The sequence below is a fragment of the Mauremys reevesii genome, linkage group 1 (assembly GCF_016161935.1).
Source record: "Mauremys reevesii isolate NIE-2019 linkage group 1, ASM1616193v1, whole genome shotgun sequence".
In the NCBI taxonomy this organism is placed as follows: Eukaryota; Metazoa; Chordata; order Testudines; family Geoemydidae; genus Mauremys; species Mauremys reevesii.
Genome location: NC_052623.1, coordinates 349,597,375 through 349,621,816, shown reverse-complemented (window position 1 = coordinate 349,621,816; position 24,442 = coordinate 349,597,375). Strand labels below are relative to the sequence as shown.

At 45.0% G+C, this 24,442-nt stretch overlaps 1 protein-coding gene across 4 annotated transcripts in view; it reads right to left on the bottom strand.

Annotated features, from left to right (window-relative positions):
- The window catches only part of PRKCQ (protein kinase C theta), a 90,142-nt gene that overhangs the window by 33,134 nt on the left and 32,566 nt on the right, over positions 1-24,442 (bottom strand). For 3 of the 4 annotated variants that reach the window (XM_039519610.1, XM_039519609.1, XM_039519611.1), the window contains 9 exons: positions 19,038-19,237; positions 16,729-16,789; positions 13,131-13,293; positions 10,871-10,902; positions 10,690-10,775; positions 9,437-9,566; positions 7,941-8,050; positions 7,293-7,416; positions 2,359-2,519 (listed from right to left, as the gene is read on the bottom strand). In XM_039519610.1, coding sequence (XP_039375544.1) covers positions 2,359-2,519; positions 7,293-7,416; positions 7,941-8,050; positions 9,437-9,566; positions 10,690-10,775; positions 10,871-10,902; positions 13,131-13,293; positions 16,729-16,789; positions 19,038-19,237 — 1,067 coding nt within the window. Of the gene's footprint in view, positions 1-2,358; positions 2,520-7,292; positions 7,417-7,940; positions 8,051-9,436; positions 9,567-10,689; positions 10,776-10,870; positions 10,903-13,130; positions 13,294-16,728; positions 16,790-19,037; positions 19,238-24,442 lie in introns of those variants that run through there. The other variant, XM_039519612.1, reaches the window with a different exon arrangement.

Genomic DNA, 24,442 nt, shown 5'->3' with positions numbered 1-24,442 from the left:
ATCCACTAATGACTATGAGGCACTTGGTTCCTACAGTGATGCAGGCCATGTAAGTAGATGGAACACTTCAGACATGTGAAAACTTTGATGACTGAAACCAGTTTTATGCTCATTTTCATAAATAATGGTTTCCATTTTCTGGCCACTCTGCTAACCACTACAATACTCTAAAATACATATGGGGGAGTATTATTTTGTCAGTGATATATAAAGGGAACATTTGGGGTCAGATTCTCAGCTGGGATAAATCAATGTAGCTCCACTGATTGACTGATTTACAAGAGTGCGGTATGAATAGAGAGGTTGCACTTCTACAGCATTTCTCGTCTGAGGATCTCGTCTGAGTTTAGCAAATACTAACGAACTGAGTCGCAGAGAAATAGGCAAGCTTTAGTATACCTCTTTTACTGATGGGGAAACTGAGGCACTCAGAGGCAAAATGACTGAATGAGCCAGTAGCAGTGTTGGAAGTAGACTGATTTCTAGGCCTACAGGCTAATTACAGTACTAGGCAACCATGTGGCTTAGAGGACAGAGCACAGTACAGGGCATCAGAGGACCTGGCCTCACTTCTTAACTCTGTCATAAATTTTTCAGATGATCTTGGGCAAGTCACTTCCCGCTCTGTGTCTCACTTTCTCCGTCTCTGATATGGGGATACTGACATCCTTTATAAAGTGCTTTGAGATCGATGGATAAAAAACACTATATAAGAGTTAGGTCTTATTATTAACATGCCCCTTGGTTAGCTAAACGTTCAAGAACAATCAATGAGGCTTCCTCAGTACTGTTTACTGAACCGTAGATATGGAAAAGTGCAGGGGATCTGCAACCCCCTTGCACGTTTTATTTACTCTTCTGGTTACTTGTATGTTTAACTTATCAGTGTGTCGTGTATCGCCTCTCCCACGCCATATGGGGAATAATCAGTAATATTAATGCTGATGCTACAACAACTCTCTCACAGTGCCCTCTCCATGCTATGGAATATTCTTTAAGAGAGGTGCTCAAGGGATAGTAATCAGAGTGGAACTGTCTGACGGAGGCAGGAGAGGGTAGGAGACAGTAGGGTCAATGCAGCGGCAATGGGCTTCTACACAGATGGCCCAGTACTATCGAAACCCATACAGATCTCTGGAGATTGGCTGGGTATGAAGGCTGAAGACCCTGCATCTTCTCCAAAGGAGGACACACCCCACTCCAACCAATGGAAGAATTTGGAAAGAATTCTGTAGAGGAAGCTTGTAGTATTTTCTACTCCCACCCGGTTTTCTGTGGAAAAGCCCGATTTGTACTAAGCTTGTTCAACTATGGAAAGCAAAATGGAAAAAATAAATCAGATGTTTCATTAACAATTTAAGATGTGACCACTGCAATTGCATCAGTCTATAAAATATGCAAGAATCAGCCATACACGCAGGGGAGGTTCCATCACCGATGTCTTTGGGCAACACGTTATCTAATACGTGCATACTCATTAGCTGATGCTAAATTGCAATGAAGAGTTGCTTCCGAAATGCCTCTCAAAACTGCATTAATGCCAGATGAGTTCATCATGGTTAACGTTATCCTGGAGGATGCTTCCACGAATTAATAATGATCAGCCGCACAATGTAAAGGGAGACGAACGAATCCACTGAAGGTAGAAGATTCATGTTTCAGATCCAAGGCACAGATCCCCAGCTGATTTAAACTGGTAGAGCTCCATTGACTCAGTGGAGTTATACGGATTTACATCAGCTGGAGATCTGGCCCCAAACATCTAAGGGGTGTAGCTGAATCCAGCCTGAGTAAGGGGCAGAGCATAGTTGCCCTGCCCCAAGAACAGGGGGCTTCATAATCTGGTTCCTGCTTCCTCTTTGCCCTGGAGGGGGAAGTAATCTACTCCAGCCTTTTTTCAGGTGCAGCTTACTTCCTCCTCTGAGCTAGCTCAGCTGTGCTGGCTGATAGCAGAGCCAGGACTCCACCCAGTCCGTTCTCTGCCCGACTTCTCCCCACCCACATGCATAAAACGGGAAGTAGCAGCCTGGCTGTGATGTGGGTAGCCGGTGCAGGGGAGGAAGAGGTCCATTATCGTATATTTACTCTCCTATGCAGAGGTGGGGCTGGGTTTATGACTGAGCCCTGAGAGAATTAGGTTTCTATGCAATGCAACAGTTGGGTACCCTTGGCGATGTTTACATCTAATTTATTATTAAGGACTTTTGGGTCAGGGTTTCTTCCGAGGTTTGAAAACGGAGAGTCATGCCTTCTGCCCCCGGCAATGCAACATCCACGTAGGCATTGAAAAGCTGGTTATATTCCCCAGCAGTGCACTGCCTGGTTTTGCTTAGCACACATCAGCTCCATCTCACTTACCTTGCCAAAGCTTCCCTTTCCCAACATTTTGTGTAAGACAAAATCGTCGATTGTTAATTTCAGCTGCTCAGACTTCTGGTCTTTCCCTGGTTCTGATTCTATGAGAGACTCGGGGCTTGTCACGTCTTCCACCGGCGTCTCCCAGGAGATTCCCTGTGGCTCTGAAATGAACCCCAAAGCAAAATAAACACCCAGAAACAAAACGAAAAAATCCACATCCTAGTTTTCCATATTTCAAAGACACCCAGTCCCAATTAAAATCAATGGCAATCAGGTGTCCACATTCAGTAGGTGGATTTGAAAACCGCAGGCATTGTACCTTAATCTCCTAGCTACATCAGTTTTTACAGTGGTGTAACTGCACTGACTTAAGTAGAGTGACTCCCGATGTTACATGGGTGTAAATGAGAAGAGAAAGACACCCTTTAAGTGCAATGTTGCTTTCAAAGCCGAAGAACCGGGCCAAGCCCTGAGATGCTATGCAGCTTTTACTTGACTCTGCTTCTTGCTGGCTGTCGCACCATGCCATGACATCTTACCCTTGGGCCTCTTGCAAGTCCATTGCCAAGGCTGCTGCGTGAAACAGATGAGACACTGTTTATACTTCATGCTCCTGTCCCAGAAGTTCAGATCAGGTTGGCTGCCTTTGCTGTCAGTTCCTGGAGTGGGACTTCCAAGAGTTTCCTGGGTATTCTATTGACTTAGATTTATAAAAACCTGTATAGGAATCTATTCCTTACTGAACATATCTCAAACTCAAAGACGCAATACCATATAGAGGATTGCTCAGCCCACCTTGACAGATGAAATAAATATCCACTGGGGAAGAGATGGTGCCTTAGGTAATCTGGTCCCAAACTCCAGCTAGAAACTAACTGCAGATGTAATCCTCTGATCAGCGTATGTCAGACATCCTCCTCTGGGGCCAATTCACAAAGGATGCAAGTCTGGCTCTTTAGAGTCAGAGAATCACAGACACGTTGGACTGGATGAGACCTCAAGAGGTCACCGAGCCCAGCTCCCTGCGCGGAGGCAGGACCAAATATACCTAGACCAGCCGTTCTCACGACAAAGGATTTGGTGACCTCAGAGCGCGGCAACCAACTCTTGCTGGTGGCCACTTTCACATTTTTTCCTAAAATAATTAGCTTTAGGAACAACAAATAAATATGCACATATACCCATCCAAATCACTGTCATTTATTTATGGCTAGCTAGTAAGTCTGCTGTGAAAAGTGATATTAGCAAACATACAGGTATCATTTTTCACTGCAAACTTACTCAGCCCTGGCAAGCCTGGGGACAAATTAAGCCCTGGAGGAGAGGTTGGGGGAGGCAATAGCAGGGGCTGGGGGGGGGGGGGTTGGCTGGGGCCTGCAGCCCTGTGGCTAGGGGATGGAACCCAAAGCCACAGAGCTGGAGCCCGGGGCTGGAGCCTGAACCCTCATGGCCAGAGCCTACCTCCACACCACCCCTGGGCTGAAGCCCAAAGCCTGATCCCCACCATCCCTGAGAAGGTGGGGAACTCACCAGCTGCTCCTCCAGTATTGTGCCCCAGGCATCTCGGAGGGGGGCAGGGCCCAGCCCTGGCTGGAAGCCCCAGCAGCCAACAACAAGGCATCCAGGAGCACCAGGGAAGGGGAGGAGCCGCTGCTCCCCCGGCCCCAACCCCATCACAGCCCAGGAGGTTGTGGCCGCAAGAAAAGCCCCTGGTAGCTGCATACGGCCACGGTGGCCGCATTTGAGAAACGCTGTCCTAGACTACCCTGGACAGGTGTTTGTCCAACATGTTCTTAAAAACCTGCAATGATGGGGATTCCACAACCTCCATTGGTAACCTCCTCCGGCACTTAACTATCCTTAATGTTAGAAAGTTTTTTCTAATATCGAACCTAAATTTCCCTTGTTGCAAACTAAGCCAATTACTTCTTGTCCTACTCTGAGTGGACATGGAGAAGAATTGCTCACTGTTTCCTTCCGTTTACTTATTACTCAAGCTGTAGAGATTCATGCTTCTGGTGTGAGAGGCCTCTGGTGTTGACCAAGATGGTAGTCATAACAGACTCCAGAGCACTGGTATAACATGCTTCTGATTGGCGACTCTGCTTTCATAAGTGGGCTGCAGCATTCTGCACAAGCTTCATTTTCCCAGTGGTCTCCATGTGCAGCCCTCATGCAGAGCAATGCGATCGTAAGGTGACAAGACCATGGATAATTGTAGCAAGGTTGGAAAGGAAACACTGTCCTCTTCTCACCGTTCCACTCGAATCCAAGCTGGGAGCCCAATGTTGTGGCCTTTATTGGGTTTAAGCTTTGGTTTAGTTTTGCTTTTGTTCCTAACACGTGTATTTTAAAGCTTGAGAAATACTCAAGCTCAAGAGGTGGTTTTTGTCCTGCTCATTCTGTGAGCTGTATTTCATATGTTGTGATACAGCCCTTGGATGCCAAGGTAATAATAGGCACTATGGACCAAAGGTGGGATTTTTCGACACGTCTATGTGAGTTAGGAGCACAGTGAAAGTCATTGGGACTTGTGTGCTGGACTCCCCTTGGGCAAATTCCCAGCTCAAAGGCTAGAAGACAATGTGCAAGGGTTCTCCACATTGGTCAAGTGGGGAGGGGAACAGAATCTTCTTTCCAGGTCACTAGGTGCCAGCCCAGATCCACAGGCCTATGCTCTTACCCTATCCTGGTACCCTGCCCTGCCCACCTGGACTTCATCTCCGATAACCTAGAGCATGCTGTCACGGAACACTGCTTCACAGCAGGAAAGACAAGGGGAGCTTCCTTGTATGGCCTCCTGTTGGCTATTTCCACAGTTCTTTCACGTCAAGGTGCACATTAGCACTGCAGATTAGCATGTATGCACCCTGATCTCAATTATCCAGTCACAATGATACTTGAATTTGGTAGGCATAGCATATACTGTAGTTCTTAAATTTACTGTGCAACTCAATCATTTGATTAATAGAGCCTCAGCTGGTGTAAATCAGTGTCACATCATTCACTTCAATGCAGCTACCGTGATTTACACCACTAGGAATCTGGGCCAATTTGCTCAGGTTTCTTTTGAACTTTAAATCTCCATTGCTAATACTGAAAGAAATAAAAGCTATTGTGGTTCACAGGGGGAGGTAATTTCCAAACGTGGGAGCTGAAAGATTCCACTTAAAACCCACATTTTGATGTTTAGGTCAGCTCTGGGGTGAGTAAGGTGGAGATTTTCCATTGACTTTCTACAGGAATGATGGCATGGCTACATGGGGACATCCAGGAAAATTAATCCAAATTAACTAAAGGTGTGAATTTGAAGCACACTTTGGAAGCGAATTAAGACACATCAAATTAAGGCCACTTTAATTCTGAATAATACTGTCCGTGCAGGGATTTAATGTGGTTTAACTAATCCACTTTAAAAATTAATTTGGATTCATCTTCTCTAGTGTCCCTGTGTAGACAAGCTCTTCAGCACCTAATTGCCATTTGTGTCTTTGAAAGATTTCCCCTCAAATGGCCATTTTTTGGTACACAAGTGCAGATTTTATTAAACGTGTGATTTGGCCATGCTATGAAGGCAGGCCACACTCGCAAAGAAGGGCTCACAGCATCAATGGTCATTACCTGCAGGGATGTTCACAAAGCTAAGTACAAACAAAATTCAAGAAAGGAGAGAGAAGAGTAAAGTGAAACAAGCCCTGGAAACACAATTAATTTAGCCAGTTCTTGGAACAAGTGCACATGTCAACAGAGTGCAGCTTGCCAACCGTGTGGCAGGGTACACAGGTAAGATAAACACAACAGTGAAACACTTGCAGGAGATTAACCTTTCTGTAATCAGCATAATTAGTTAAGACTATAGCAACATGCCTGCAGTACTAAAACAATAAATGAATAAATAACAATTTAAACGATTATGAAGCTACTATCTGTCAAGAACATTGCTCTTTCATTAGCTATAAGCCGCAACACAGAGAAAATAATAAAACCGGGATATGAATTTTCAGTGGTGAGCAGATAGTTCAAACTAAAGAGTGGGTGATGTTTCTTCTTGAGGTTCTGATGAATATGGTTGTGGGTGGGGGAAATGGTGGGTATTGGGATACCTGACCTAAAGGAGGATTTGGGGAAGATTTTGTCAGCAGTGTGTGTGGTGCTTTGTGGTTCATGTCACTGGAGGACAGAAATGGATGGGTTAGGGCACATGTCTACAGAGAGGTGGAAGGGAATTGCACTGGGACCAGGGGGATTAGTTGCCCCTGTATGGAGTGGCTGGGAATAGTTTGAGGGTAGGTATGACAGAGTGTGGATGAGAGGGATATGTTTTGGTAGAGGCATGACTCTAGCGACAGATGTTGCTTTGTATTGACTAATGAACATATCACCTGGAGTGAGTTATTTTTTGGAAACTCCATTATTTGGAGCGTGCACTGGAATTGTTGCTGACTAGGTCTAAGCCATAAATCATGTCTGTGCTACTATGTCAGAATTGTGCCATCACGCGAAGCTTGGAAGGAACCTCTTGTAAGTGTAAGCCACACCCACTTGGTGTGACTCTCTGTCTCCTTCTGGTGGCAGCTAGGCCTTGGCTCAGAGAGGTGGGTCTTTCAGCTCAAGTAATAGAGGCTCATTTATGGATTTCCCAGGTTTGATCCCTGCTGTCAACAACCCATCCAGGGACATCAGCATTACAAGTGATGGTCCTTACATGGAATCTAGCTGGGAAGCCTCTGAGGCTTGGGAAGTGCTTCCTGGTCAGTGGGAGATGAAAGACACCACCAGAGGGGGACAGAGCACAGAGTGGGCGTGGCTTATATACGTAATACATAGGATGTCTATTTCCCTGTACTACGAATGGACTAAGTTCATTATTATCATTGTCTCCGGTTAACAGTTTAAATAATTGGGACTGTGAATACACATAATTGGAGAGCTACCTCTTTTCCCAGTTGCAGGTGCTGGCACAGACTGAAGCAGAGTTACTTCTTTCATAGGAACAGGAAGGCCAATTTCAATAGGTCCTTCTCTGAAGATCTGTTCAGTGTCACGCAAACAGCGAGCCTGGGTCACAAGCAAAAAAGGAGCGATGTTAGGGGCTGAAAATGCCTACAAGCACAGGTATCTTATTAAACCTGCTTAATCCGCACAGGCGTAATTATAGAAAGACAAGGAGTTGGCTACTAACTGAAGTCATCGATTGAACGCATTAGGAAGGTCATGATTTTGGAGTCTTTGTTTCTTTAAAGCAACACACTGTGGAAGAGTTTGAGTCTCTGTGTTGTTTATATATATATATATATATATATATATATATATATATATATATTACAGCCATGCCTAGAGGCCCCAACCAAGATCTGGGTCTCATTGTGCTGCCTGTTGTTCACACAAAGAGTCAGAGACAGTCCCTGCCCTGAAGAGTTTACAATCCAAATAGACAAGACAGAGTGGAAGGGGAAATGGAGGGTGAAATGATTTGCCCCAGCTCACAGAGCGGGTCAGTAGACTAGCACCCAGGTCTCTTGAATGCCACACCAGCACCCTATCCACTAAACCATGCCGTTTCAGCCCACGAGCTGTTGTACCTGCTGGGTGCTCTCTATCATTGCCAGTGCTTCAGCCATTAGTTTCTGGTTAACTCCACAAAGGTTTGCCACTTTTGTCTGGCACTTGTGATGGACGTTCATGCCACATGCTGAAAGGAAGAAGTTTGAGGTGATCAGAACCTGGGGAGGTTTGCATTATAAACAGCATTTGTTTGACATGAGGCAGAGCACTTCTATTGGCCTGAGCCAGAAATTCACCCCTGTGAAGCCCTATGTAGCTCAAGGCCTAAGCACCAGTTAAATCCTATTGGTGCATAGTCACTGTGCTGGCCCAACCAGAATAAGCCACAGGCTGGAGAGATGCATGCGGGCATTTTCCTCCCTAAGCCTGTGGACAGATGTGGATCCACTCTTCAACCCTATGGATCATGCACAGGGCTGGTGCAAGGATATTTCATGCCCTAGGCAAAACTTCCACCTTGCACCCTCCCCCTCTCCCGAGCCCCCGCCCTGAGGCGCCCTCCGCCCCGCGGCAGCTCCCCGCCTCCGCCCTGAGGCGCCCCTGCGGCAGCCCCCACCCCCACCCTCCGCCCTGAGGCACCCCGCAGCTCCCCACCCTCCGCCTGAGGCACCCCCTCCCAGCTTACCCCTGCCCGCCTCCTCCCGAACATGCCGTGGCTGCTTCACTTCTCCCGCCTCCCAGGCTTGCGGCACCTAAGCTGATTGGTGCCGCAAACCTGGGAGGCGGGAGAAGTGAAGCAGCCACGCTGTGCTCGGGGAGGAGGCGGGGCAGGGGTGAGCTGGGGCGGGGAGTTCCCCTGCGTGCCGCCCCCCCCCCCCAGCTTGCTGCAGGCGGTCCTCCCCGTGCCCCCCTTGCCCCAGCTCCCTCTGCCTAAATGCCGGCGGCGACCGGGGCCGAAGATCCGGCTGCCGCAGTCACTGCTAAAGAAAATGCCGCCTCCCAAATCCTAGCACCCTAGGCGACCGCCTAGGTCACCTAAATGGTTGCGCCGGCCCTGATCATGCATCCTTGTGCATCCCCCAAAACGATCCTGCTGTGTGTGTGTGTGGGGGGGGGATCCTCGGGCTCTGCCGTCAGCATGTCCCCATGCCCCCAACTATTAAGGAGCTATTTGCGTGTGTAACATAAACAGGATTTGGCTCTTAAGCCTGGTCTACACTGGGGGGGGGGTAGATGTAAGATACGCAACTTCAGCTATGGGAATAGTGTAGCTGAAGTCGACGTAACTTATTTCGACTTCCCTCTCATCCTCACGGCGCGGGATCGATGGCCACGGCTCCCCCATCAACTCCGCTACCACCGCTCACCCTGGTGGAGTTCCAGAGTCGACGGGAGCGTGTTCAGGGATCGATAGATTGCGTCTAGACGAGACGCGATATGTCGATCCCCGATAGATCAATCGCTACCCGCCGATCCGGCGGGAAGTCTGGACGTACCCTTAGACTGCAGCTCCTCAATAGAGTAGCCTTGCAAAGGCCCATTCCATCTACATTTGCAGAGCAGCGGGACTCACCGTCACACTTTAACCCTTGCCTCGCCAGGCCCCAAAGAAGCGTGCCACAGTGCTCGCAGAATGTCGGGCTCTTGTAGTTGTAGACCTTAAACCGGTGAGGCATGTCTATCTTAAACCTCTCCTTGTGGAACTGCAAGAAAAGACAGCAGTGAAAATACTGCCCACTCTACATCGGCGCTGAATTAAAAAAAAGTAGCACTCATCATCCATATTATTCTATCTATTTTAGGGGGATTATACTGCTGCCCATCAAGTGGTCTTTGACAGCCTTATTATTAGTTGGCAGGGTTTTTACCATGCCCAGGGAAAAAAAATCCTTGGGAATAAGCAATATATTGTACATAGAAAACAGGGTAGGAAAAAAAGTGACATCCATGCCAGTGCTGCATCTTTGTTATTGGGATTGACCAAACAGAGGAAATTGTCTATAGATTTACAAAGCCAAGTAGCAAAGAGCTCCCATCTGTGTCAACGGGAACGGTGTGGCTAAACCCACTAGTTAGCTTTGAGAATAACAGCCTAAAGTGTTTGAAGGGTGTAAACACCATGGAGGGATCAGAACGGATGAAGGGAAATGCGACATGGGTGTAAATCGGAGCTGTGGGATGAAATTAACTAAGAAAAATGTAGTCTTAACATCAAGGCGGAAATGGCAGCTTACTCTCATTTTGGCACAGGGTAGGGGAATGCTCCCTGGAACAATGATGTGAAAAAGCAAGATAAAAATCTTATAAAGGGGAATGTGTCAATATACAGATCTCCTATTAACAATCTGCAAACTTTGGATAATATATACACTCTTGAAATGGTAAATTCCTCGATTTTAAGGCCAGAAGGGACCATTATGATAATTGAGTCTGACCTCCTGCATCATAAAGACCAACGAACTTCACCCAATAATATCTCCCTCATGCCCATAACTTAGAGGTATAGCATCGCTTTTGGAATCATAGAATCTCAGGGTTGGAAGGGACCTCAGGAGGTCATCGAGTCCAACCCCCTGCTCAAAGCAGGACCAGTGGAAGACATCCAGTCTTGATTTAAATATTGAAAATTCAGTTATTAAATTTGAGTGCATCACAAATAAGAGATTGTGTGTGACTGGTTAGGAAGATGCAAGCAAAGGACACGAATCCGATCCATTACACCCAGTCTACACCAGGAACTTTAGTGACTTCACTGGAGTGCCTCCTGATTTACATCAGCACGAGAAAGCTCAGAATGGAATCCCTACGCCAAAATGTGACACATACCATTGTTTCTCTGCTATTGATTGCTGATCCTGTGCACTTAGCTATCACTTTATCAATACACTTCTTGTGAATGGCAGCATTGCATTCTGAAAGAACAGATAAGTCACAATATTAGGAAAAAATGCCATTTAAAAAACCACAACGGAATAAATAATGATAGTAATAAAATAAAGCTTCTTACGCCTGCACTGGTAGCCTTGTTTGTTAAGACCCCTGGAATAAACACAAAGCTGGTTAATTTTGAATTTCCAGAGCGCTAATGTCAGCAGTATTTATGCAATGAAAATTGAATAAAACCACATTGATTTTTATCAGCTCCTGTAGGGCTTATCTAGCTTAAGTATCTTTATTCACTTCAGCTAGTAGTTAGAATGACTGCCTGCGGCCCTCACAGCCCTTTTTGTGCACTTTTCAACTTTTAATTTTGCATCAGTTAATGGCAAACTGTTTATTAGAAACTTATGTGTCTTTTAGTCACTGCATAAAAAGTAAAAGATAGGAGTGAATGTTCACACTGGTGCAAATGCAATTAGAAACATGACAATTGTGTGTGTCATATCCCAGGAATGAAACATGTACCGGTAACCCCTACATGTAACAGATAAAGGGCCTGATACCGTGACACTTACTCACACGAGGGGTCTTTACTCCTTCAAACAGTTCCAATGCCCCCAAACCTGAGGCCTTTTCTCAGTTTCCAGTCCTAATGGACTCAGGAGGTCATCGAGGGCGATCACGCTCCCATTAAAGTCAATGGAAAGATTCTCAGGCCCAGATCTTCAGAGGTAGTTAGGCACCTAACTCCAATTGATTTCAAAGGAAGTTGAGAGGCTAAATACCTTTGGGGATTTGTGCCTGACTGACATAAATAGGAGCTCGATTGGGCCCTGCTCAGACAAACTCTCACTGAAAAGGCCCATTGGAGTCAAGTATGGGAGTGAGAGTGGGGTCAGGTGTCTTAATGGTGGGCAGTAGTAATTCTTCACTGATGTTTGGAGGAATAGGTTCTCCTGAGATGATGATTAGTGTCTAGTGTGTAACAGAAGTACCTGGGGACATCTGCCTACACATGTACATGCTGAATTGCACTGGGCTGTGATCCAGGGAAGACCTGAAAGCAACTCACTTGCACCAACTGTGATGGTACCTCTTATAAGGCTTTATGGAAATATGCTTAGAATGTGTTTTATGCTACATATGCCATGTAACATATCTCCGTAAAGGTTATGATCTACTGAATGTATTAATCCTATTTGTATGCATGTATCATTTTTGTATTCGAAGTTATGAATGTTATGAATGTTGGCTGTGTACTGGCTTGATTTCTAAATAACCTTAGTAGAGCATTTGGTCAGTTCCTGGGGAAAGGAATGTTGAAGTTAAGTACCTAATCAAGAAACACTTAAAGGACAATGGCTCTTGGAATGCTCCAATCCACATAAGAAGTCTACTCGAAGATGTTCAAGGTAGCGTGTAAACAATGGATGCTACCTGTAAAAACTGTGAGTCATGCATGGACATGTGACTTGCCCAGGTGACTCCTAAACTCCATCTTGGAGCTGGACTTTGCATAGGAGTGAGAAGAGGGTCTCCACCCACAACAAAAAGTCTATTTAAACCCCTGGGAGACCCCTCCATTTGGTCTTCAGCTGGCTAAAGAGAGAGCCTCTCCACCCCCCAGGATACTTGAAAGAAACTGGAACAAAGGACAGTAACTACAGGGGGTGTGAGTGATTGCTGGACCCAGGCTAAAAGGAGATTAGTCTGTAAAAGGGAGCATTCTGGAACTGGTGAGGATCTTATCTGTATTCAGTTTGATTAGACATAGATTTGCTCATTTTATTTTATTTTGCTTGGTGACTTACTTTGTTCTGTCTGTTACTACTTGGAACCACTTAAATCCTACTTTCTGTATTTAATAAAATCACTTTTTACTTATTAATTAACTCAGAGTATGTATTAATACCTGGCGGAGCAAACACCTGTGCATACCTCTCTATCAGTGTTATACAGGGCGAACAATTCATGAGTTTACCCTGTATAAGCTTTATACAGGGTAAACCGGATTTATTTGGGTTTAGACCCCGTTGGGAGATGGGCATTTGAATGTTAAAGACAGGAACATGTCTGTTAGCTGCTTTCTGGTAAACCTGCAGCTTTGGGGCAAGTAATTCAGACCCTGGACCCATGTTGGAGCAGACGGGCATGTCTGGGTCAGCAAGACAGGGTGCTGGGGTCCCGAGCTGGCAGGGAAAGCAGGAGCAGAGGTAGTCTTGGCACATCAGGTGGCAGCTCCCAAGAGGGGTTCTGTGATCCAAGCTGCCACACCAACTCTCATTCATTCGTAGCCACAGAGTGCTTATGGAAGGGCAGCCGGTTAACATGACGGACAACGAGTTTCAGAATGAAAGGTGGAGGAAACACTGAATCATTGTACATACCAGACGAACTCATGGCAGACAGAGCAAAATGTAGGTTGCGGGAAAAAGGTAGCAGTGAACTCGTGACATTTGACGTTGTGAATTTTGGCTTGCTTGATGGCTCCCCGGCGCTGATGCAAGGAGAAAAACCCCTCTGTCTCGAAGTTAATCAGCTCTCTAGCATCTGGGAAGGAAGGAGACGTAAAAGTTCATTACGAAATTCAGTTACTGTCTAGGTGTGTGGATATATACAGTGTAAGTACAGTATAATGACAGTGTGTGTATACACTCACTGTACTTATAATGTATTTATACTCTGTGTTCTGAGCTGTCTTTTACTGGAGAATCTCAGAGTGCTTTACAAGCATTAATAAATGAAGCGCCGCACCACCCTGGTGAGGCAGGTATTACACTCATTTGACTGATGGGGAACTGGGATACAGAGAAGTTCAATGACTTGCAGAAGGACAGAGGCTGTATAGTTGAGAATAGAATCCAGGAGCCCTGAGTCCCAGCCCTACCCTCTAGCCTCCTCTCTGTAACTGTGCTGGTGGAAGCAACTAATGTGAGACCAAACTTGCTCACATAGATATTTAGTATAAAACTTATAAGAGATTACACATGAATCCTCTGGTTAGAAATGAAGCAGGCAGAGTGCCCATGTCTGTTTCATGAGGGCTTTCATTCCACCACCTTAAAGCAGAAAGGGAAAGTCCTCCAAATAAGCAGTTAATCGGTTTAAATACCAACTTGCTGCTCTGAAACTACTGGTAGAGGATCCCTTCAGCATTTACAACGTGAACATATGATGGGAGGCATGACCTAGGAGAGGAAAAATCGAGGGGAAACAGCTGGCAAAATTCACAATGAGAATCCAAGCTGGGCGGAGAAAGGTCATTCCATTTCAGGGAGGATTTTTATATTTCGTTCCAACTGGGAGTGAAACCCCAAAATTCTCATTGAAAAAGATCCCCAGCTCTGGGGCAGGCTGCTGGTGGGCTGTCTGAAAGTTGTGCACCCTGGAAACTGGGGGGATCCCCAGCAGCCCACCAGGTGGCCCCTGAATCTCTGGAGTCTCTGACTCTGAAGCAGTCTGCCTAGTATGCGTCCCTGGAGCCATGGACCATGGAAGCCCTGAGGTCCCCAGCAGACAGGCTGCCAAGGAGCCGGGTGGGTGAGCTGGCACAAAACACTGCCTGGGTTCCATTGGAACTTTGGTGAAATTGAACCATCTCTGTGAAACATTTTATTTTTGATGAATTGGCAAGTTCTGACAAAATACTGTTGCATTGGAATTTTTCCGACCAACTCTAATGATAAAGTGGATTGAACTGTTTGCTACAATGATAGTGTAGGTGTCCTTCATGTTGCACCCCCAGTGTAACTTAGCCGTAGAGCACATCTACAGGCAAGAAAATAGTTCAGTTTCCATGTCTGTTCAATCACTGTTCAGTATTGCTAGCTATTGTTGATAACGAGGTCAATTGTGCCGGTAGAACTATCCACTAGGAAATGGACTGAGATCACCTTCTTTCACCTGGGACCCCTGAATTTTGGTTTCTACTGATCTGAACTAGCGCTGAACTGATGACTTAAGGGAGAAAATTCTAGATCCTACAGCCAATGCCTCGAGCCCTATCTGACTTTCTTCCCACTTCTACCCATATTTTAAATAGTGTGTTTGTTTCCCATATATGTTTCCATTTAAATTCTAGAATCTTGGGTGATGCTATTTATTATTAGAAAAAGGCTATTTCATTCTGTGGCAAGCAACATTACATGATAATCCCCCCCAAACTACAGCCCCGTGCTTCTAAATATATGTTTCCAAAGGTTGGAATTGGCTTAACATGCTGAATTACAAGACAACAGGGACCAATGAATTGTTGCTAATGCTAATTCATAATATGCAGAGCACAGGAATTATTTAATGTGTTGTTTCCAGCAAATAATTTTCTGAAAATAAAAAGACACTGAACCCTTTCTGATCTCTATAACCCGCAGAAGCAGAATGTGTTAATACAGACAAGCTCTTGTCTTCTCCTTTTGTTGGCTTTCACCAACGAAGCAGGGCTGGGTCTGGTTAGTATTTGGTTGGGAGATTTCCAAGGAAACCCTAGGCTTTAAAGGAAGTGGTTTGTGTGGGTCCATAAGTCGTGCACTTCCCTCTATTCAGAATTGAACGAATGCCCCAGCAGTATGGAAGTGCTGCCATTGGATTCAATGTAAAGGAGAGAATGTGCCTGGAAAACAGTCACAAGTATCTCTTTGGGATGTTGTTGACCTCACTGATGGTACCTTGATCTAAATCAAGATCTTAAGAGAAACGAACAGCTAAAATATTAAGTGATGAAAAGTATTTTTGAGGCATGTTTTTTTAAAACCCACTGGGTTCTCTTTCAGATGCAGTTTCTTTGCAGTTCAAAGTACAATCTGTAATACTACAAAAATTTAGGGCTAGATCCAACTATGGGAGTTAGATCAGGGCCACGGGGTAAATATTAATGAAGCTGTTTTCAAAAATATAGACCTTTCAACTCTTGACATGAGTGCTCAGGTGTAAGATTTTCAATTTACACAGAATTGTCACCCTGAAAAAAGTGGTTAGAATTATATATATAAATTGCTGAAAGATTCTTTTTGCATATTCCTTGTCATTCTCCCAGGCCAGTACTGCTTTCCTATACGCTGTATTCATGAAAATACACAGTTAAATTCCCAGTTAGTGTGATTCTGCAAGGTTTGCGAGGAAAAAAAACCCAACCCTTGCTAAATAGAATAATATCAAATAGTGGATTGTGCAACAATTCACCTAAGTATTCTGTAGGAAGTAGCTTGCACTGAAGTATTGATTCGGATATTGCTACGTGCAATTCAGAGATGTACTATACACCTAACCTCTCTAAAGGTTAGCCCCTATGATGGGTTAAGACTTCTGTTTCAATGCTGAGCTGATACAGCGTGACAGCAGAAGCCTTACTACCCATCAGAGGTAGGAGTTGAAGAAAAGTACCAACGCACACATGCTTCCTTATGAATTATTTTCATTGTCTCATTGGAAGATCTTTCTAAGTTCAGGTTTTGTCATTAAGGTCAAAAGATGAAAATGTGTTTTACATGGCCATTTATGCATGTTGCCATCCCTTTATGTTGAGATTGCTCCAAACCAATATTTTCTTAATGTATACATTTCTCAGCTAGGAGCTCTATACGGGGCCAGTCCAAACCTTTGAAATCAGTGGGAGTCTTTCCACTGTCCTGGATGGGAGCTGGATCTGGAATTAGGTCCTTTTTCCTTCTGGGTCTACCCTAGTTGGCTTAAGGGAATGCATATGTAGGGCTGGCAGTTAGAGAATCCACTTTTTTACTGGTAAAGCTAGCAAATTTGAATGCAAATAACTGAGGGACAGCAAGCATGGAACCCAACAATGCTATATGAATCGCTCTTCGTAGTGGAGCTGCATTCAACCCATTGCAATAATCTCAATACAAGTCTATAGGTGAATCATCAGCATTGAAGTGAGCATTATTTTAAATGGTAGGTGTTTATCTGAAGGTGACTTGTCTGCCCCACGTAACCAGAAATCGAATCAATTAATCAATAAATAGTGTCACTTGCCACTCATTTCCAGGAAGTATCTTGCATTCATTAGCATTCTCCCTTGAGGTTTCAAGTCTAGCTGGTTGAGACAAGGAGAAAGAAAATGTGTAGATGTTAGACAGCAATACTGCTTAATGGCAATCATGTTAGATGCTTGAGCCAACTCAAAGCTAAAGTCTAGCAATAATCTCAGCTGGCAAGAAAAAAAATGAATTTCCACACAGTTCAATAAATGGCAATAAATGCTTGGTTTTGGTTCGTTCATTATTAGACACAGTAACTACTGGACAACAAAGTACACCAGAGAACAAAGTGTATAGAAGGGCTGTGGGAGGACAGACAGGCAGTTATAAGACTATGCTGCTTCTCATCAGAGGCTTGGGAACAGCATGCTAGAACATACGTAAGTATGGATAAAATAATAAGTAAGGCTGAAATTTGCCAAAGGAGCTCGGTATCCACCAGCTTCCATCAAGAGAACATATAGAATCATAGAATCTCAGGGTTGGAAGGGATATCATTCCCAATGGCAGCTGCTGAGCGCTAAGCACTTTTGCAAATTTGGCTGTAAGTACCTAACTCCCATAGGCTTTAATGGGAGTTAGGTGCCTATCAATATTTTTGGTTTGCTGGCTGAATCAAAAAGTTGTTGTTTTTTTTTAATTGTTTCAGGTTGACCCACAATGAAATTTTTCGGCAATTAGAAAAAGTAAAAAACCTCAAGGAAAGTTTGATTCGACCCAACATGAAATGTTTCATTTTGTTTTTGAAGGATTTCTGCTTAAAAAAACAACACTCTGAGAAGTCTACGCAGCAATGAATCAGCTCCACTGTCTGAGCCCCACGAGCCCAAGTTGGCTGGCATGGGCAAGCTGCAGGTTTTTCTTTGTGTGCAGACATACGCTGACCAAACAGGAAATGAAATTCAAAAGTTCCCGGAGCTTTTCCTGTGTACCTGGCTAGTGCATCGGAATTCAAAGTGCTGTCCAGAGCGGTCACAATGGAGCATTCTGGGATAGCTCCTGGAGGTCAACACCGTTGATTTGCATCCTCACTACCCCAAATTCGACCCAGCAAAGTTGATTTTAGTGCTACTCCCCTCGCTGGGGTGGAGTACAGAAGTCGATTTTAAGAGTCCTTTAGGTTGACGGAATGGGGTTGGTTGTGTGCATTCATTTTTAAATCGACCTAATGCGGCTAAATTCGACCTAACCCCATAGTGTAGACCAGGCCTTAGACTCTATATACCCTTAGGCTCTGAAGTACCCAAACTGTTTTAAAAACAGAAATTAGATGCTTTTGAAAATGTCACCCTATGGGTAAAACTTACAAGTTAGCATAGGTGCCGACTCTGTGGGTGCTCCGGGGATGGAACACCCACAGAAAAAAAAAATAGTGGGTGCTTAGCACCCACTGGCTGGTCCTACCAATCAGCTCCTCCTTCTCTCTCCAGTGCCTCCCACCTGCCAAGGATCAGCAGCGGGCAGGAGGAGCTGGGGCATGAAGAGGCAGAGTGAGGGTGGGGTGCACTCAGGGGCGGGGGCGGAACAAGGTAGGAAGGGGCAGGGGAGGGGTAGGGCCTTGGAGGAAGGGTGGAGTGGGGGCAGGGCCTGGGGCAGAGTGGGGGTGAGCACCCTTCGGGAAATCAGAAAAAGTTGGTATCTCTGCAAGTTAGCCTGAAAGCTGACAGGAAAAACTACCTGCGATTCAAGTAATTTAACATTTCTCCAAATGTCGTGTCCCTATTAAGAGTACAGCAATCACAAAAATACTATTTGCTAAACAGTATTACCTGCAGCCTACCTGCTGGGATTATCGTGCCATGTAATTAATACTTTGAGCCTGTTTCATCACTGCGTTACTTCAGATTTACACCGCTGATGCAGTGATATAACACTGAAGTGATGCAGCGGGGAATCAGTCCATTGATATTAGAAAGATTAAATTTTAAGAGCATTTCTCTAGGGCACATAAAATAATTCATATATAGTCACTCATATTACTATCTGCCCCAAAGGATTATCTAATCAAAGCTATTTTGTCTGCATGACTTATAGGAACCAGAATCCGTGCTAATATAAGGTATATGTTTTAATATAGCAGCGACAGTTAATATGAAAGCATTAGGTTGCTCTTTTTGATGTTCATGGACTGCTTTCCATCAAGCAATACATAAGATGACTCCACATGTGCTCCTTGGATGGCAGACATTTTTTGTTGGCGTATCAGTTACATTTGCAATCTGGTATGCACCTAGCGCCTCCCCTTATTCCATAAGGGTTATCTCTAACAAGCCATCAGTGGTGTTAAGAACCCAACGCGCTTACCCATATTTCTGTCTTCCCATTGGTCTTCTTGCATCTGTCCGCCAGTACGTTGAGTTCGACTGTGGTTTCTGAAACCATTTCCGCACTTTTGTCCTTCACAACAATGTGCATGACTCTACCCTTGTTGATATGGGCATCAAACGTGCTGTTCCAGGGTGGGTACATGGTGGGCTTCTTTTGGACGTACACCTGGCCATTCTCTGTTAATGGAAAAGATATTTAGACGTATTGGGATGTCCACCTGAGAGGATGCGACAGAATGGGCCTGATTCTCATTTATGCCAAGGCCACCATGCAAGCGAGAAGGGGCCCCTGAACTAGATTTAAATGTAATTTGTGCCCACTAAAGACCTCTTTATTCTGCCACAGTCATGCAAAGTGACAGTGTAAATAAGAATCAAGTCCATTAAAAATCAGTGGATTTACACTGGTGTTAATCTGCAGTAATGCAGTTATGAATCAGGCCCTAATATCGTCTCGGTCAAAATTATTTTCCCAACATCCCTGCCTCTAAACTTCTTTGCCTTCCACGATGAAACCAAAACAAGTAAAGCAATTCCATGGTTATTCCCTCTGAACCCAAACAAAGAAACCGGCAGCTAGATCATTTCTGTGGAGGAAATGAGACCAGAGTCAGAGAACCCAGGCTTCTGTGGGAGGATAATCACTCAGTTTCCTCACAATTACTCCATCAAGGCCAGAAACACTGAAGAAAATAGGGGCAGAAAAATGTGACATAGGAGATACAGGCGCTGACTTCTATTTTTCCCAATGGGTGCTCCATCCCCACTCCGCCACAGTTGCCAACTTTCATGCGGTAAATAAACACCCCGACTTTCACAATAAGCCAGAAATCAAGCTAATCCCACCTCAAAACAAGGCCAAAACAAGCCAGTCCCTAAGAACCCCAACACTCTATGTGACTAGATCCCCCGGCGTGCAGTCTGGGACTGTGGTGGACCCACTGTGCACCCCTGACTCTCTCCCGCCCTTGCCCCAACTTTCCCCCCCGCCCTTGCCCCTGCGTGCCAGGGGCTGATAAAAAAAAAAGAAGCAACAAGCTACAACAAACACAAGCTACAAGCCAAACAAGCAACAAGCTACAAGCCAAAAACTTTCTAACAAGCAACTCACAAGCCAATTAAGCCAAAAACAAGCCCAATTTCTGCATTTTTTCAGAGGTTTGGCATGTCTGCACTCCGCCCTGAGGCCCTGCCCCTACTCCTCCCACCCCTGCCCCACCCCCTCCCCTGAGGGCCCGGCCTGCCTGCCGCTCACTGCTCTCTGCCCTCCCCCGAGTGCCTCCCGCCAGCCGCTGAACAGCTGATCAGCCGCCATGCCAAACAGCTGTGGCTGGTGGGTGCTGAGCACCCCTATTTTTTTCCTTGGGCGCTTGAGCCCTGGAGCAGCTATGGAGTCAACGCTTATGGTAGGAGACACGTCTTACTATGAGGTGAGGTATCTTTGAGACCTCCCATAAAACTGCCCAGCCAGTCTCAGTCATATTTCCCCCCACTCTTTAGTCCAAGTCTTGCCAGACTCTTTGTTCCAATCTACTCCTCTCCTTAGATCCAGCTGTAGCCCCCTCCGCATCTGAATCAGACAGTTTCCACCTCCACACTGCCTGGGTGCCAGCAGAAGGGTGACCGAGAGGGCAGGAGAAAGGCTGCCCATCTTCAGTTCCAGTGCCCAAACCCACAAGGACTTGGAACAGCTGGGAGAAGCCATTATGGGGAAAGCTTTATCCCCATTGTAACTATAAAAATGAAAAGAACCTCACCCGTCTTTCTTAGTATTATAACCGTCAGTTTATACCCCACGTCAAGAACTTGGACTCTTTACTCAAGCTGAGCTCTGCTTAACAATAACCATCCTTAACTTTTCCTCTTATAAAATGTTAATTTAATGGAATAAGAAAATTAAAAATATAAAGCATGTTTAAGTGCATTGTGGGATAATGATATCGCCCCTCTGCCGAGTGTTAGCAGAGGTCAGGACCCTCCAGGTTGGTTTCCCGTTGAAGAAAAAATCAATGACGCAGGGTGAAGGGGTTTATCCTTACTGTAACTGGTTTATATACACAATATACATGAATCCATGAACAGAGGTAGTCACAAACGGCATGCAGAAAACCCCCCACTTTCTGAAATCTTCACCCCAAAACCAATACCTGGTTCCCAGGAAGCAACTCTGCACCAAGTATTGATTTGGAATTAGAGAAATAAAGACAGAGAACAAACTCTCTTGCTGTTTGCAACAGCTTCCTTTAAAAGAAACTATGTCCAAAAAAACCTAACAACAATACAGCATTTATTCAAAGAATATACACTGCTTGCATGCTGTGTGGAATGGTGCCATCTGGTGACTCCCTCAATAAGAATAATACTTTACACTTCCATAGCCTCTTACTTCAGACAATCTACAAATATTCATAAAAATACTTCCATGACTTCTTTATGCATCACACAGAAGCAATAGAAACCACAGCACTGGACTGGGATTTAGGAAACCTGGGCTCTATTCCTTGGTTAGCCACTGACCTGACAGGTGATCCTGGGTAAGTCACTTCAGTGCTCTGTGCCTCGGTTTCCCCATCTGTGAAATGGGGATAATGATACTGATCTCCTTTGTAAAGTGTTTTGAGATCTACTGATGAAAAGCGCTATGTAAGAGCTCGGTATTATTAGTAATTATCATCATCATCATCTTCATCATTCATCATCAGGTCAACTTTAAATACTTGGGTGCGTACAACCAACTGGAACCAGTTTAACTAAAGGTGGTTTTATAAACCAATTTGGTGACATTGGTATGACCTTTGGTTTAGACACTTATTTTTATTTCTCTTAATCCAGTTTAAAAACAAATGGATTAATTGGCAGTGAACCACTCTTAAACTGAATTAAGTGTGTCTTCACGCAGACATGCACCAGTTTAACTAAATCAGTTTTCAAACTGATTTAAGGTAAACCACTGCAAGTTCTGTATTCAGACCAGGTCTTGAAGGAGCATCATTTTACGAGAGCCCATACTCCCGGGTAAAAGAACCTCCCTCCCCTCTACCCCCAGATCTTTTCTGTAAGGGTCCAGAGTGGGTAGAGGCAAAATAAGGAGACAGCAACCTACTGTTGATTGGGGCTTGGGGGAGAACCAGCCGTCGGCCACCAGCTGCTGCTGGAAGGGAGGAGCAGGAACCAGAGGGGAGGGAACAGAGAATGGGGAGCACATGGAAAGCTTTTAATCCCCATTCCCTGTCCGGCTCACCCAATGACAACAGAAAGTTGCCTTTATTGCTCCTTTCCATCTCCCCCACCTTAGGAGTCCACGCCCTCACCTCCCTTCCAGCAGCTGGACCCCTGAAGAGAAAGGCAGAGAAGAGATGTCTCTTACTGTACCTGGTGCTGCGTCCCAGTGTGACCTCTGCTAGGATGCTGCCTCTCAGCTCCCTGGGACTGTCCTATTTGCATATCACCACAGCAGTGATCCCCACCCCTGCTTTCACTAAGGAAGTAGAGACAAGGGCTGGGGAAAGAAATATACAGTCTTGAAGGAAGGATCTGGGATGCAGTCCCAGCTCCCTGTGTGTGTCGAGGTTTTATATGGTAAGGACCAGATCGTGAACACTTTATTCACACTGGCTTATTTACACCATATACACCGGTCCTTGAACAGAGATGGTCACAAATGGTATGTTGGCAAACCCTGCTTCCTGAAATCTCAGCCCAAACTCTGATGTGTTGTTCCCCAGAGCAATTTTGCATCAAGACATTAGAGAAATAAAGGCAGAGAACAAACTTCTTATGGCTTACCACAGCTTCTGCAAAAAGAACCTGTATCACAAAACTAACAACACAGCATTTCCTCATGCGAATTGGGACTTCTCGTATAAGGGTCTCCCAATATGAGTAGAGGTTGCACCACTCAGTCCAAGGCTTAAATCTGTACATGGACTTTCCCAAAGTTCAAGGGAATTTGGGTCTAGATCAGGCCCATCTCTACGATTAAGGACCATCACATATTTAGTAAGTATGTGATTGGGCATATTTTACTCACACTTGAACACTGTATGTATGTAGATTTTTGCAATTAATATACTTAGATAATAGTCTGTGGCCCTAATTCATCCCTGGTGTAATTCCTGGCTTTGATGGAGTTTCATCAGGGATGACTATGACTCTGTATGTCAGATAACAGAGGCTTGCTTCAAGGCACAAGCTCATAAATATACATTCAGTATCTTTTGATAAAAAGTTGCACAAAAAGAAAAGCAGCCGAGTACAACATAAACTTCCAGATGTCACTGAGAACAAAAATATTAACAGGAAGAGCCGTGACTTCCTCACTGCATCAGCTACACAGCCACCCGACACAGAGAAATCAATTTATCCAAGAGACACAATCATTTGCAAAATAAATATCGCAGTTTTCAGTGCCCTGGAAAATATATGGCTAAAATAAACAAACACTGGGATGGTAATGAATTGACCAATGCATGAGGGCAAAATTCTCTCTGATGTAACTCCACTGAAGTGAATAGAGTTACATCAGGGATTAGTTTACCTCCATGCTCCTGGAAGATGAAACAGCATCTGTCTTTCCTGTAGTGCAAGGTTTTCTCCTTGGCTGACAGTGTCTCTTCATCAGTGGGAGTGCGTATAAAGTTGAAACACAATGCAGAATCTCTCATGAGACAAATGTCATCAAGACATGTGCTAAAAGGGCACGGATCCGGGTGGCCCATTAGGTCCAGAGCAGTTTTTAAAGGGCAGATTTTTTTATGCCTCAAAGGCTCCTGTGATATCTGAAAAGGTTTCTCTTGTGTAGTGAGCTGCAGTAGCACTTCCAGCCACTTGACTTTTATTTTTGAGAATGGCAATGGCCTTTGATTAAATATTGTGATTCCTGTGTTTAAAACAAACAACCCGAAAACCTTGCCTCAAATTACAAAGTGCAGAAAAAACAGCATTCAACAGACACAGCAGTGAAAGATGACACCAATGCACGTTGCAAAGTATTGAGGCAGAATCTCCTACCAAAATGACTCCAGCATAGAGGGCCTGATCTAAAATCCATTGAAACCTCTGGGGGTTTTAAGGGGCTTTGAATCAGACATAATGTAGCTGCATATCTGGGATAAGGCTCTGACACATACCAGAGTGGAACCCAGTCCAATGCGGGGCTGTGTCACCCCTGCCCTATAACTTTGGGTGCCTTGCAATGCCTTGCTGCTGTAGCCTCCAACCTGGATTGCTCACAAACGGCCACCAGCATGCAGATCACTCCCAGATGTGTTTGTGTAACTGCACATCAACAGCCTTGGTTATACTACAGGGTGACCTCAAGACACTCCCAGTCCCGGATTTTCCCCCTGAAATGTATGTCTTATACTGCCCAGCCCTCTCCTG